This window comes from Gadus chalcogrammus, chromosome 18 (genome assembly GCF_026213295.1).
Source record: "Gadus chalcogrammus isolate NIFS_2021 chromosome 18, NIFS_Gcha_1.0, whole genome shotgun sequence".
Lineage (NCBI taxonomy): Eukaryota > Metazoa > Chordata > Actinopteri > Gadiformes > Gadidae > Gadus > Gadus chalcogrammus.
Window position 1 is genome coordinate 4,305,034 of NC_079429.1, and position 12,500 is coordinate 4,317,533.

General features: G+C 43.7%; 1 protein-coding gene across 1 annotated transcript in view; it reads left to right on the top strand.

Annotated features, from left to right (window-relative positions):
• The window catches only part of pemt (phosphatidylethanolamine N-methyltransferase), a 44,714-nt gene that overhangs the window by 1,288 nt on the left and 30,926 nt on the right, over positions 1-12,500 (top strand). Inside the window, 1 exon segment of the mRNA XM_056577000.1 lies at positions 2,145-2,252. Coding sequence (XP_056432975.1) covers positions 2,145-2,252 — 108 coding nt within the window.

The following is a 12,500-nucleotide window of genomic DNA, read 5'->3' on the forward strand; positions in this document are numbered from 1 at the left end:
ATTATAACTTGCTTCCATCAGTCAATTATCTACAGCATTGACTCTGCAGAAGTTTTGATTCTGCAGAGTGTGTCCTTCTTGTATTGGAGCTCAAATAGGTTGGAAACAATACTAACTACTACCTACCACCAACTCATGTTGTTCGTCTTACTTATTGTGAGACTAATTTACCTTTCTCATGCACCTTATCCCTGGGCCTTTTATTTTGTAGGAATGTTGCGGTCCAGCAATATATATATATATATATATATATATATATATATATATATATATATATATCAGTGTTTCCCCCAGAGTAAATGTCTTAGTCAAGGTGGTCAAGGAGCGGGGGGCACGACCATTGTTGTGAACAGTATTACCGATGCATTATTGATCTTTATTTTTTACACCTGATTAAAGTATGTTTTCTTTCCCTACGAGAGTTTTCTACTTTGTTAATGCATAATAATTAAAAAAAAAAATATATATATATATATATATATATATATTTTTTTTTAATATACATTGGTAGTCAAGGCGGGGCCCTATTGTTGTTAAGGCGGCCGCCTTAACAACACAATGGTGGGGGAACACTGTATATTATAGCTGAAGCTAACTTCCACCGCAGAAAACGCGTGAGAGAAGATACAGTGGGGTAGAGGGGTAGGACCCGGACTGCTGACTCAAGACGATGCATCAAACATAAATCAGCCAAACACCTGAGGAGACAAACTCTGTCACTCTTAATGGTGATGAGATTAAGGCCAAGCGGTGTTGTGTGTTGTTGTAAAACTACAAGAAGTTCATTGTCAAGGCCTGTGCCATGCGGCCTCCCCAGATACTGTCCATCCACATCAGTTTGAACCATGGCAGTCCGCGCTACAAAAGCTGTTATGTCTTTTCAGGGTCAGTCGCTGCAGGGAGAGCTTAGCAGGGTTGTATAATAAAATCACGTGAACGATAAAGAGATAAAACATAATTAACAATGCATCCCTTGCAGGGTCTTTGGGTCTGAGACTGTGAGCGCATGAAACAGGTCAAGCACAACAGCTTAGCCTGCAGGAAGTTTAAACGAAGCTCGGAGCGTCTGCAAAAGGACCACTCCAGTCCGGACATACGCTCCTCAAAGCTATGATGTTGGCCTCATTTTGCTTGTGTTTGTTACTCAATGATCCCGAGTCCACAGACACAAGGTCAGTGAGTTTGAGTTAAAGGATGGCTTTGTTGCCTTCATCAATAGCCGTGCTGTCGGTTGGAAGGGGGGGGAAGAGGGTCACTTCGATAATGTCAGGTGAGATTGTCATTTGATGTGGGACCGCAGTGATGACGTCCCTGGCTGCTGCTTCACAAAACAACATTTGTTTTGATCTTCCCTTAAGATGAGGGGGGTTTTAGGGCTGTGTATTCAGGCACTTCATTTAATTTTGGCGTAGCTGTCAATAATTTCAATGCCGTCCACAATAGTTTCCTTTTAAACCAGCTAAGGCCCCACCATGTAACACAGTTGAATTTATTAAGGTATGAAATATGTTGGACACTTTATGACGTTATTGAATAAAGCTTATTAAATGTAAATGTGATATACTCATCATTACATTAGGTGTTAAACTTACTATACCACAAGCTGTGCCACATTTGTTGTTGTATTTCTTATACACACAGGGCGATTCATCGAATGTCGATGTCGATTTAGATTTTAGCGTCAAACGATCACATAAGTAATATAATCAAGTTTTTTTCTTATTATTATTTTTTTTGTTTTTATCTTAATAATTTTTTTGTAGAGGGTGCACAGCTGAATACATATCTGTTCATTCTTTTTGATTGGAACATTTTATTTTTTATTTTTTCATCAAATTATCTTTTTTTAGGCGAAATTTCAGGTTCTGAGTTACTAAGTGTTTTTGGGAGAGACATGCTGAATAAATACATCATGTTTTCGAACTCAAAAATAATCGTTGGAATAATCGTGATTTCAATATTGACCAAAATAATCGTGATTATGATTTTTTCCATAATCGAGCAGCCCTACCGACAGGGGTATATTGTTGTTTTTCCTCCTTCTGACAAATGCCCTTGTAAATGTAAACGTAATACCTTTCCGTGTGTCGTCATGTGAGTCCATGGCGATGAGGAGACCAACGCGTGCCCCTGTCTGTCTCCAGGTGGACATGTCGTTGCTAGGGGAGGTCGTGAGGCACGTGGACGTTAGCGACCCCCGGTTCTGTGTGGCCGTGCTCGCCGTCCTCTTCAACCCCTTCTTCTGGAACGTGGTAAGATCCCGGGATGGAACCAACGTGTGCTACAACGCATACAAATCAAAGATGCATACTTTCCTGCTCCTCATGTTGTGTTTATATATGGATGTGTTTTTTGGTATATTTCTGCTTAATCTTGCTTTGTTTATTCTTTTGCTTTTGGGATCGTAAGAATGAAAAGAGAATGGATCTGCACATTCTGCAGTCAGATGTTGGGTCAAATATTAATTTGGAACATCCTATCGATCTGTTGTTTGGTCAATGTTTGCCTTGTAGTTCATTATTAGGGTATGATCTTATTGGTTTGGTCAATGATTGCCTTGTGGTTCATTATCAGGGTAACCCGACCCTAATCCTTATCTTGTGGTCTCTTTGAAGTTCCCTTTTTAATTAATCTATTCAAGTGAACATGTGTAGTTTGTATTTAATAAAAGGTTACCTTTGTTGTGTCCATACAAACCCTTTTAAAAATCATTATTGTGAAAGGGTTCCATGGGTCCATATCCAGACAGCATAATTATAAAAGGTTCAATTTGTTGCATGAATGCAACCAAGATTTTTTTGGTTATTCTGGCGTCCCTAATACCGATCTTTGAGTTCCAGATTTTTCCTATAAATGATTTTGGCGAGGTGTCTTGCCCAGCGCATGATCCTGTTTTGGTTCAGAGGGCACGGAGAGGGGGTTATGCTTTTTATTCTGTTTTCTATTATCTGATTAGTATTCTGATAATGTAGTACTCATTCCCAATGAATATCATGCAATACATCTCTGATTAGATATGAAGATATTATTGTACCAAATAGCATACCATGAGCAATACACAATTTGAATACATGTAAATCTGTTATCTTAATATGGGAAAGCAGTGGGCAGGATAGTGATATGGCTAAATTAGTGGGATAATAACAGGATAGTGTTATAGCTGATTGGTACTGGGTTTGATCCCCAGATGTCCCCAGCCTACCTGTTAACATACTTGAATGAGATGTCAATACGCTCCGAAATAATGAGGATCTGAATTCAGCGACTAAAACGCCATCCTGCTGAATCTGAATGCAGCATCTAAAACTCTCTCCTGCTCCTAAAAGATGAGGAACTGAATTCAGCGTCTAAAACTCTGTCCTGCTCCTAAAAGATGAGGAACTGAATTCAGTGTCTAAAACTCTGTCCTACTGAATCTGAATTCACAGATTAAAACTGTCCTGCTTTAAATGAATTCAGCGTCTAAATCTCAGTACTTCTGAATCGGAATTCAGCGTCTAAAACCCTGTCCTGCTGAATCTGAATTCACTTTTGGCCAATTTTGATAAAAGCGTATCTAGTAAGTAGTTCATTAACAGCAGCCTGCTACAATCCGTGTGGGTGAACATGTGGGGGGACCTTTCGACCGACTTCGGCAGTGTCTAACTTGCACTGTAAGACCCTCAAAGTCTCACTCCTGACGTGCTTTAGCCAAAGCATGTCAATGAATTCTACACATGGTCTTATGGAGCAGGTGGGTTGTGGAGACGGAGTGATTGAACCCAGTTATTTTGGGCTAGGCTGCAGCCTTACATACGCACACACACAGACAGTCATCCACTCCCCACACTTGTCCACTTTATTCTGACCGTCGCTTCTAAGCAAGCTTTGAGAACTGCTGCTCGACTTAACCCATTTCGCTTTGCTCTGAGACCCGCTCAGCCTGTCCCGGGAGGAAGTCTTTAGAACTTTCCATTACGTTTTTTTTTTTGATCAAAACGGTGCCAGGAAAGAAAATGACGGAGCAAAGTGGGGGAAGCTGTCTGGTAGCTATTGATGCTGAGTTTGTTACTTATGTCTGTTTAACTCTGTATATCTACGGATCAATTAGGTGGTATTGTATTAGATGTCTTCAGAATAGGCTGCCTGCCACAATAATATCAAAACATACTCTATCTCTTTGTGGGGAGTCAATTAAAGTTTATAAAGAGATTGGACTGACTCTGACATCCAAACTGTCCACTTGAGTCGGTTCTGTTACCGTAGCAACCACAGCGGCGTATCCCCTGACACCTGTGGAGGGTACGGTTCACTGCGTTCATTGTGTGTTCCCAGTACATGTAAATAAACCCATTCTTTTTGTGGAGCCCATAACAGTAATAAATACAGTAAAATACAGTAATGCGTTCATGGAGAGAACTCTGATATCTGTACTCACTGTGCGTCCAAGTTTTTGTGTGTGTGTGTGTGTGTGTCTGGTGTGTGGACTTGCATCCCTGTGCGTGTGTGTGTATGTGTCAGCGTCCATGTGTGTGTGTGTGGCTGCGTCTGCTTGCGTTTATAATAGTGTGTGCCTGTGTCTGCGCGTGTGTGTGCCTGCGTCTGTGTGTGTGTGTGTGCTTGCGCCTGTGTCTGTTTTTGTGTGCGTCTCCGTCTGTGTGTGTGTGTGTGTGTGTGCCCCTGTGTGTGTGTGTGTGTGTGCGTGCCTTCGTGTGTGTGTGTGTGTGTGTGTGTGTGCTTGTGTGTGTGTGTGTGTGTGTGCGTGTGCGTGCCTTCATCTGGGTGTGTGTGTGTGCCTGCATATGCGCGTGTGTGTTCTGAGGGGTAAAGTATTGGACAGAACTCCCTGGCCACCGGTGCACAGATGTACTTCATGCATAACCAGGCTGTCCACTGAACAGCCTGTTCCCCTCACAGACACCGAGGATTACGCCGCTTCACATTGGGTCTGGCTGTACGCGGGTGCGTGGGCGGGTGTATATGTGTGAGAGGGTGAACGTGTGTGAAAGGGTGTACGTGTGTGAGAGGGTGTACGTGTGTGGGCGGGTGTATGTGGGTGTGTGGGCGGGTTTATGTGGGTGTGTGGGCGGGTTTATGTGGGTGTGGGCGGGTTTATGTGGGTGTGTGGGCGGGTGTATGCTTGTGTGGGCGGGTGTATAGGTGTGGGCGGGTTTATGTGGGTGTGTGGGCGGGTGTATGCTTGTGTGGGCGGGTGTATAGGTGTGGGCGGGTTTATGTGGGTGTGTGGGCGGGTGTATGCTTGTGTGGGTGGGTGTATAGGTGTGGGCGGGTTTATGTGGGTGTGGGGGCGGGTGTATGCTTGTGTGGGCGGGTGTATGTTGGTGTGTGGGCGGGTGTATGTGGGTGTGTGGGCAGTAGAGGTGGTTCAGTTGCGAACTGATTCGTTCAAATGAACGAATCGTTAAAACGAACGAACCGAACTGATTCATCTCTCTCGTTCGTCTCTTTTGTCTCATTCGTCTCGTTCGTGACTCAGACTCGACTCCTCCCAGACCCACGACTCGCTGACAGTTCGTTCACTCACTGTGTGAAACGCATTCCATGATTCGATTCACCATTTGATTCACCGGAAACTCGACTGAACTGGTTCACGCACTAGCTGAGAACCATGCAATGGGTGCATTCCATGATGCGATTCACCAATACCGGACACGGAAACTGGACTGACTGAACAAACGAACGAACGAACGAACAAACAAACGATTCGCAAACGACTCCTCTTGGCGAACTGACTGACGCAAACTGGTTCACGTAAACGAATCATTAAATCCACCACTAGTGGGCAGGTGTATGTGGGTGTGGGTTGGTGCATGTGTTTGTCTGGGCGGGTGTATGTGAACGTGTGTGTGCGTCTGCGCGTGCCTGCGACTTAAAACTCAAAAACACACACCGCTCGGACGTTAAACATTAGCAACTCATAAATACATTATGGGATGCAGTTCTCAAACGTACTTTCCAAACGATGCTAATAGAAAACAAAAAGGAGATTAAAACTGCAGAGACCGCTCACAGTACTTCCTCCTTTGTGTTTCCTCGACTTGAATCGGCTCCTGGACACGGGAGGTAGCATTATCTCCCCAGGCTAGCGAACTCATGGACTCAATGGCTCTGACTCTTTCCATTATGTTCTGGCTCGTTCTCAGCCAAACCATAGTTACCAGTGTTAATCCTCCGTGTCCCGATTGTTCATTGCTCATAATCCACAGTAAGGGCTATTTGTAGTTCCTGAGCACCACGCTAATCTTTGATGGTGAATTACTACCGGCGGTTTTTCCATAATTCATTTTCTCAAGGGAATTCATTGACTTTGAAGTAGGAATGAACAAGTCTTCAAGATGAGCGCTCCATGACGTCACTGGCATTATTCACAGTTTCACTTTTGTTGTTGAGGTTTAATAATATTTGTTTAATAATAATAATTTTTCTGGTGAGAAATATTCAGCTTTCAAAAACTGTATTTGATGCCTGTTCTTCATACAGGTTTGAGATGCAGAACATACTGTACAATGTACTGCCACAACATAAAATCCATCATTCATTGCTTTCCCCATAAACACATACACAACAAATTTCCCCATAAACCCATAAACACATCACACAACACTCACACACACACACACACACACACACACACACACACACACACACACACACACACACACACACACACACACACACACACACACACACACACACACACACACACACTGTGGCAACCCGGTACGGTGAGCGAACCACCTCCTCCCATTCAGGACACAACTTTGAGGGGAAAAGCCAAAAAAGGCATGTTTAATCCAGAACATAACAAAGTCTCTCAAAACACAAATAAACGTAAAACCTGGGAGGCATCAACGGTCCCCTCCTTCGTGGGTGTGGGGGGGCGCAGAGGAAATGGAAACTAGGGCGCTCTTTTATTTTGCATGTTATGTTATGTTGTCTAATATTTATTTCGACATAACTACTGGTATTAAGAAATATAAACATTGAAGTTAAAGTTAGATGTTGCGGATGGATGCGCCGGTAGCATTCGTCTATACTGCCTATGCCCAGAGCCGGGCCTGCGTTTCTCCCATCAATCCATTACTAAATCTCTATAAATAGGCCAGGCTTTGTTGTGAATACCATGTGGATAACACTCTCCCATAACCATCCCCTCTCTCTCCCATCATGAATGATGGAAGGCTTTCAGACAGGATATTAATATTGTATTCCTTTCTAATTGCACTCCCTTTATCCCACTGCAAATTACACATATGTTGCTGATGTCTGTTACCTGTCTGCGGCGGTCCGAGCCTTTATCCGTGCGTGCATGCGTGCGTGCGTGTGATAAGTGTTCATGGGGAAAGAAGCAATGAATGATGAATGGTATGTTGTGGCAGTACATTGTACAGGATGTTCTGCATCTCAAACCTGTGTGTGTGTGGATGCTCTGGCGGCCTGTGTATTTCTAACTTGCCATGATCTGTTCTGTGTGCTCATTGGATTCAGGGACTGCTGTAATTAGGCGCACCGCAGCGGCGGTTAGGAGCGCCTGGCCGCGACCGAGACGATGTTGTGCTGGTTTAGTCGCAGTTAAATCAATGGTGATGAGGATGATGTGTTATACCTAATATCACAGATCAATATCCTGCTCCCAGCCTCCGTCAGTCGGCCATCCCATGCTCTAATGGTCATGATGGTGCTGCTCCATCTTTGTTTTTTTGATCAACTAAACTAATCTTTCAAGCATTTCCCTGATGCCTCTTTTGTCTCTTGGGGCCTGATCTAGGGTATGCTTGGATCATACAGAAATCAATTGAATATGTTGCTTTTGGGCAAACAAGTTAGTTTGCTCCCCCTCCCATTGAGTTCACATGGACCGGCCCTTTTCGTTTTTTTTTGCTTTTCCTCCAGTCAGGGTTTCTAGTATCAGTCAGCCTTGAGTGAGTGAAGCGCTCTTTGAGAGGATGTTCTGGGAGACTGCCTGCCTGCAGCCTATGTAGTCCGATTTTAGACCGCTCCTCCAAAGGGCCTTATTCCAAAGCCTTGAGACCATCCTATTCCTACTTTTCCCCCCAAAACTGTGAAGCCATTGCGGAAAGGCCTCCATTCTGCTGAAGCGACAAGGGCAGTTTGTTGCTTTATCGTTTATGTATTCAGACACAAGGATGTGATCTGAAAATCACTGGTGAACAGTCGGTCTTAAAACTGTAATCTTTTCAGAATAAAGTTGAGTGTAAAATAGATAAATATAGTTGGACAACATTGGAGTTCCTTATCCAGTTCTGTTATGTAGGTGACAGGTCTCATATATAGAGGTAGAATAGAGGTAGAGAGAGGCAGTGGTGAGGCTCAGTGTGTCTTTGGTTTGAGGGTTGTTTCTTCAGGGGGCCGAGAGCGATGATTCATTTTCTGTTAGATATCCAATCAGTTACAGACATGTTTGACCTTCTGAAATCAACCGAATGGAAAAATACAGCAGTGCCCTCATCCTCAAAAACATGTTTTATGGGTTAAAAGCCCCAAACTCTCGTCTGTAATACTCCTACACCCAACCCAACGTCATCATATGTTGAACGCCTAAATTACTTCTAGGAAGCAAATCTGATTTTGGACGTAAATTTCTTACACACAAAAAATGCTGTCTCACTCGTTTTAAAACGTTGTTTTATTAAGCTGCATCAAATTTGCAGCTGTCTCCAAAAGGACCACTCACTTTCATTTATAATCTAAATACTGTCCTCATTTAGCAGACACTACAAAGTGATTTACATTTAAAAATGGTAGATGTATAATTCTACAGTTTCTAGCAGCAGGTACGGAGTTTGTACCTCAGCTCTCCTTATCACAGTTTATCCTGCCTCTCCCTCACTGTAGACCACGACAACGCCGCAGTTTACGTTAAGTAGAAATGTCACAAACGCTTTTTTCCAACAAAAACAAATAAGGCGACATGTCCAAGGTCAGATAGCGGGTCCGAGGAGTACAGATCTGATCAGATATGTCATCGCATCATGGTGATAGAGTACTTAGCTGATTCCACAATCAGGGGGTTTATCAGGTTACATGTGTGTGTGAGTTTGTCCGCGTGTATTCTGGTGAGCTTCAATCAATTGTATGTCAACGTCACCAAAAGATTCTAATACACTTAACCCTGAGAAATTTGAAAGTCTTTTAATAGAAACCCGGCGGAACTGTTACGTTTTTGTGGGGAAGGGATGCCTCACAGGCACTGTGCATCACTGGGCAGTCAGCATTTAAAGTTATTTGCATAGAAAGTGCATTCTTCATGTAAAAATGTTTTATGTATCCACAATTTTTCAGATTGAAGGCACAATATGTTAATTGTGGTTCCACTGTGGGTAGGAAAGCCCAACATGACTCAAGACCTTTGGCTCCTTCCTGCAATTAAATGGATTTCCTCTTTGTTCTCGAATGAACTTGACTGTTTGTTACTGTGTTCTTGTTTGAAACGATAGCGGGCCTTATATTTATTTAAAACGTTTTTGTTTACCGTGCAGCTATTTCAGGATCTCGAATCTCACTGTACAAGATAATGTCAACATAAACGTTTGCTTTGTTGAGTTGTAGCACCATTACATTAAAACATTAAAAGCGTCTTAAACAACGCTTCATTTGATTTGAAACCAAATAGTTTTTAGTCCTGATCTGGCTGCTGCTGCTTTGAGAGTGATGTCTGGCTGTATGCTGTATGACTTTAATTTAACACTGTTAATGATGGTACACTGGAATAGTATACCGACCTTCCTTTATTTTCCAACAATGGTATGAGTTTGAATCCCATATAAAAATGTTTTACGTTTTAAAGGGCTGAGTAGTTCTGTGTGACATGTTTCCGCAAAAAACACTCCAAAGACAAATGAGGGGTTATGTTTTAACATGTCTATGAAATACAATAAAAAGGTTCCAACTGCTGTAGGAAAGGCATCAGGTCACTCGTGAAACCAGACAGTTCAAGGGAAGAGTTATGCTGTGTCCCCTGTTTTTCGAATGAGATATTTGTCAAATTCGAGAAAAACTTATTCAAGAGTAGTTGGACATGGAAAAAGAGGGCGAGGGAAACCTTGCAGAGAAACGGAGAGACACTGAAGTACATGGGAGGAAAGAAACACACACTGAAGTACAGAGGGAGAGCGAGAGAGACATTGAAATACAAAGAGGAAGAGGGCAGATTCATGGGATTCATTGTTTGAACGAGGCATGAAAGGAATCAGAATGGGGCGGATGAAGGATAGAGGAGACGTGATGGGCGTCCAAAATAACCCGGTTCAGTAAAAAAAAAAGATGATTACAGACCCAGCACTCAGACCTCACTGAGTCCCCCCCCCTACACCCCTCAATGTTTAGAAACCATCTCACGCACGCTTTCTTCCTCCCATTCAAAGGAAACGCACAGAATACCAGGAAACAAACTTTATCTTTGCCGTTTGCTGCTTCATCGACGCAGCAACACGATTTGAAACGTATATTTACCGCAGGGGAAATTTGGAATACAATGATTGTACTGAGAATTGGCCCTGATGGATGCTTTCTCCAAAATATGTCTTCAAAGGACACACACAGGTGTCTCATCACACTTATGAAGGGTCTGTCTTCTCCTTGATGGACCAGGGCACGGCTAGTAGACTTCCACATGGACGAAAACAATCTTTTGCCCCTCCGTTTTCCCTGACAGCATTTCAGGAATTTCTCTGTAAAGACGAACTCATTGCGGAATCTAGTGGTACAAATGCTGTAGTACATATTCACGCCCTATATGTGGCGCTGGTTCTTCACCAAAAGAAGAACACGACAAGGCGGAGCATGCGTATCAAGCATGCGCGCTGGATACAAACATACAGTCGAGGAGGAGAAAGCAGTTGTTAAACCTTGTAGATTGAGCTGAAAATACATACATACATTTTTATAATAAAATTTACCAAGAGGCTGTATTTAAAGCTACAATACAAATGAAATGAAACAAAACTAATTAGACGTAAATCGAACATTGCCAATTGGTGGTGGCGCGATAACGTCCTCGTTTGCGTATCCGGCGTCCACCCGAATCCTAACACGATAACGCAGGGGGATGTTTTTCTCTTTTTCACCCTGGGACCTGGCATATATATATAAAAAAAAAAATGTGTTTGCAGGACCAACAAACGCCGGGTCCGTCTGGACGGTCGGCCCAAACGTTTTTACACAAAAATAGTTTCCGGGTGGACGGGGCCTTATCTTAACGCAGGTTTACTTGACTCCTGGGCACTGCTCCATAAAAGGGGCAGACCCCTAATTATAGTTTTGAGCGACACCTGTGTGTCTCCTGTAACGTGAGAAAAGAGTCTGTAGACTCTATTGGAATACTTTGGAAAACGTTTATTACTGAAGCTGATATTAACGTTGGTTCTCTTTCGAGACTGGATGAGAACACTGTTATCGTTGCAGAGCACTGGTTGGTCATTCCTGAAGTCCAGTGTTGGAGGAAATCGAGTGCGTTTCCATTGTGTCACATCTTGAAGAACGTCAGGCCTTGTATTTAATAACAAGAGAACATTGATCTACTTACAAACTAATCTCTTGCGTATTATACAAAAATTGTTGAATACGTCACCAGCAACTTTCATGCGTTTCTCAACTCCAGGTGCAAATAACGTCACTGGCTCTCTTGCTTTCAAGAATAGCTACTCCCCCCCCCCTTCTCTCCCCTCTTGGTAAGGTGTGAACACCTACTTTCCCTTCTCCCCCCTGGGTAAGGGGTGAACAGCTACTCCCCCTTCTTTCCCATCTTGGAAAAGGGTGAACACCTACTCCCCCTTCTCTCCCCCCTGGGTAAGGGGTGAACAGCTACTCCCCCTTCTCTCCCCCCTGGGTAAGGGGTGAACACCTACTTTCCCTTCTCCCCCCTGGGTAAGGGGTGAACAGCTACTCCCCCTTCTCTCCCCCCTGGGTAAGGGGTGAACAGCTACTCCCCCTTCTCTCCCCCCTGGGTATGGGGTGAACAGCTACTCCCCCTTCTCTCCCCCCTGGGTAAGGGGTGAACAGCTACTCCCCCTTCTCTCCCCTCTTGGTAAGGGGTGAGAGGTGTTATGGCATTTGCTGCTTCTTCAATAATAAAGACCTGGGCAAGATGGAGGACTGCAGCAGGCCCAGTCACACTTAGTCCTGATGCCACCAAACAGGGCATCGGGAGGATGGTGGTAATGAGTCTAATAATCCCTGGCACGAGCAGTCTCGCCGTCATGGATCAGTACAATGAACTGTGTGTGTGTGTGTGTGTGTGTGTGCGTGCGTTTGTGCGTGCGTTTGTGCGTGCGTTTGTGCGTGCGTGCGTGCGTGCGTGTGTGTGGGGGGGGGGGGGATCAGGAATAGATTGAACAGTAAATATTGTCGTCATATTGGTTATGGGATATGAGACACGATGCAGAGATGATGAGTTTGGCCAACAGTTGACGTACTGTCTGTGACGCCTTTAATGGGCCTTCAGTTTAGTTCTTTATTGAGTTGCCCATTACTATTAACAA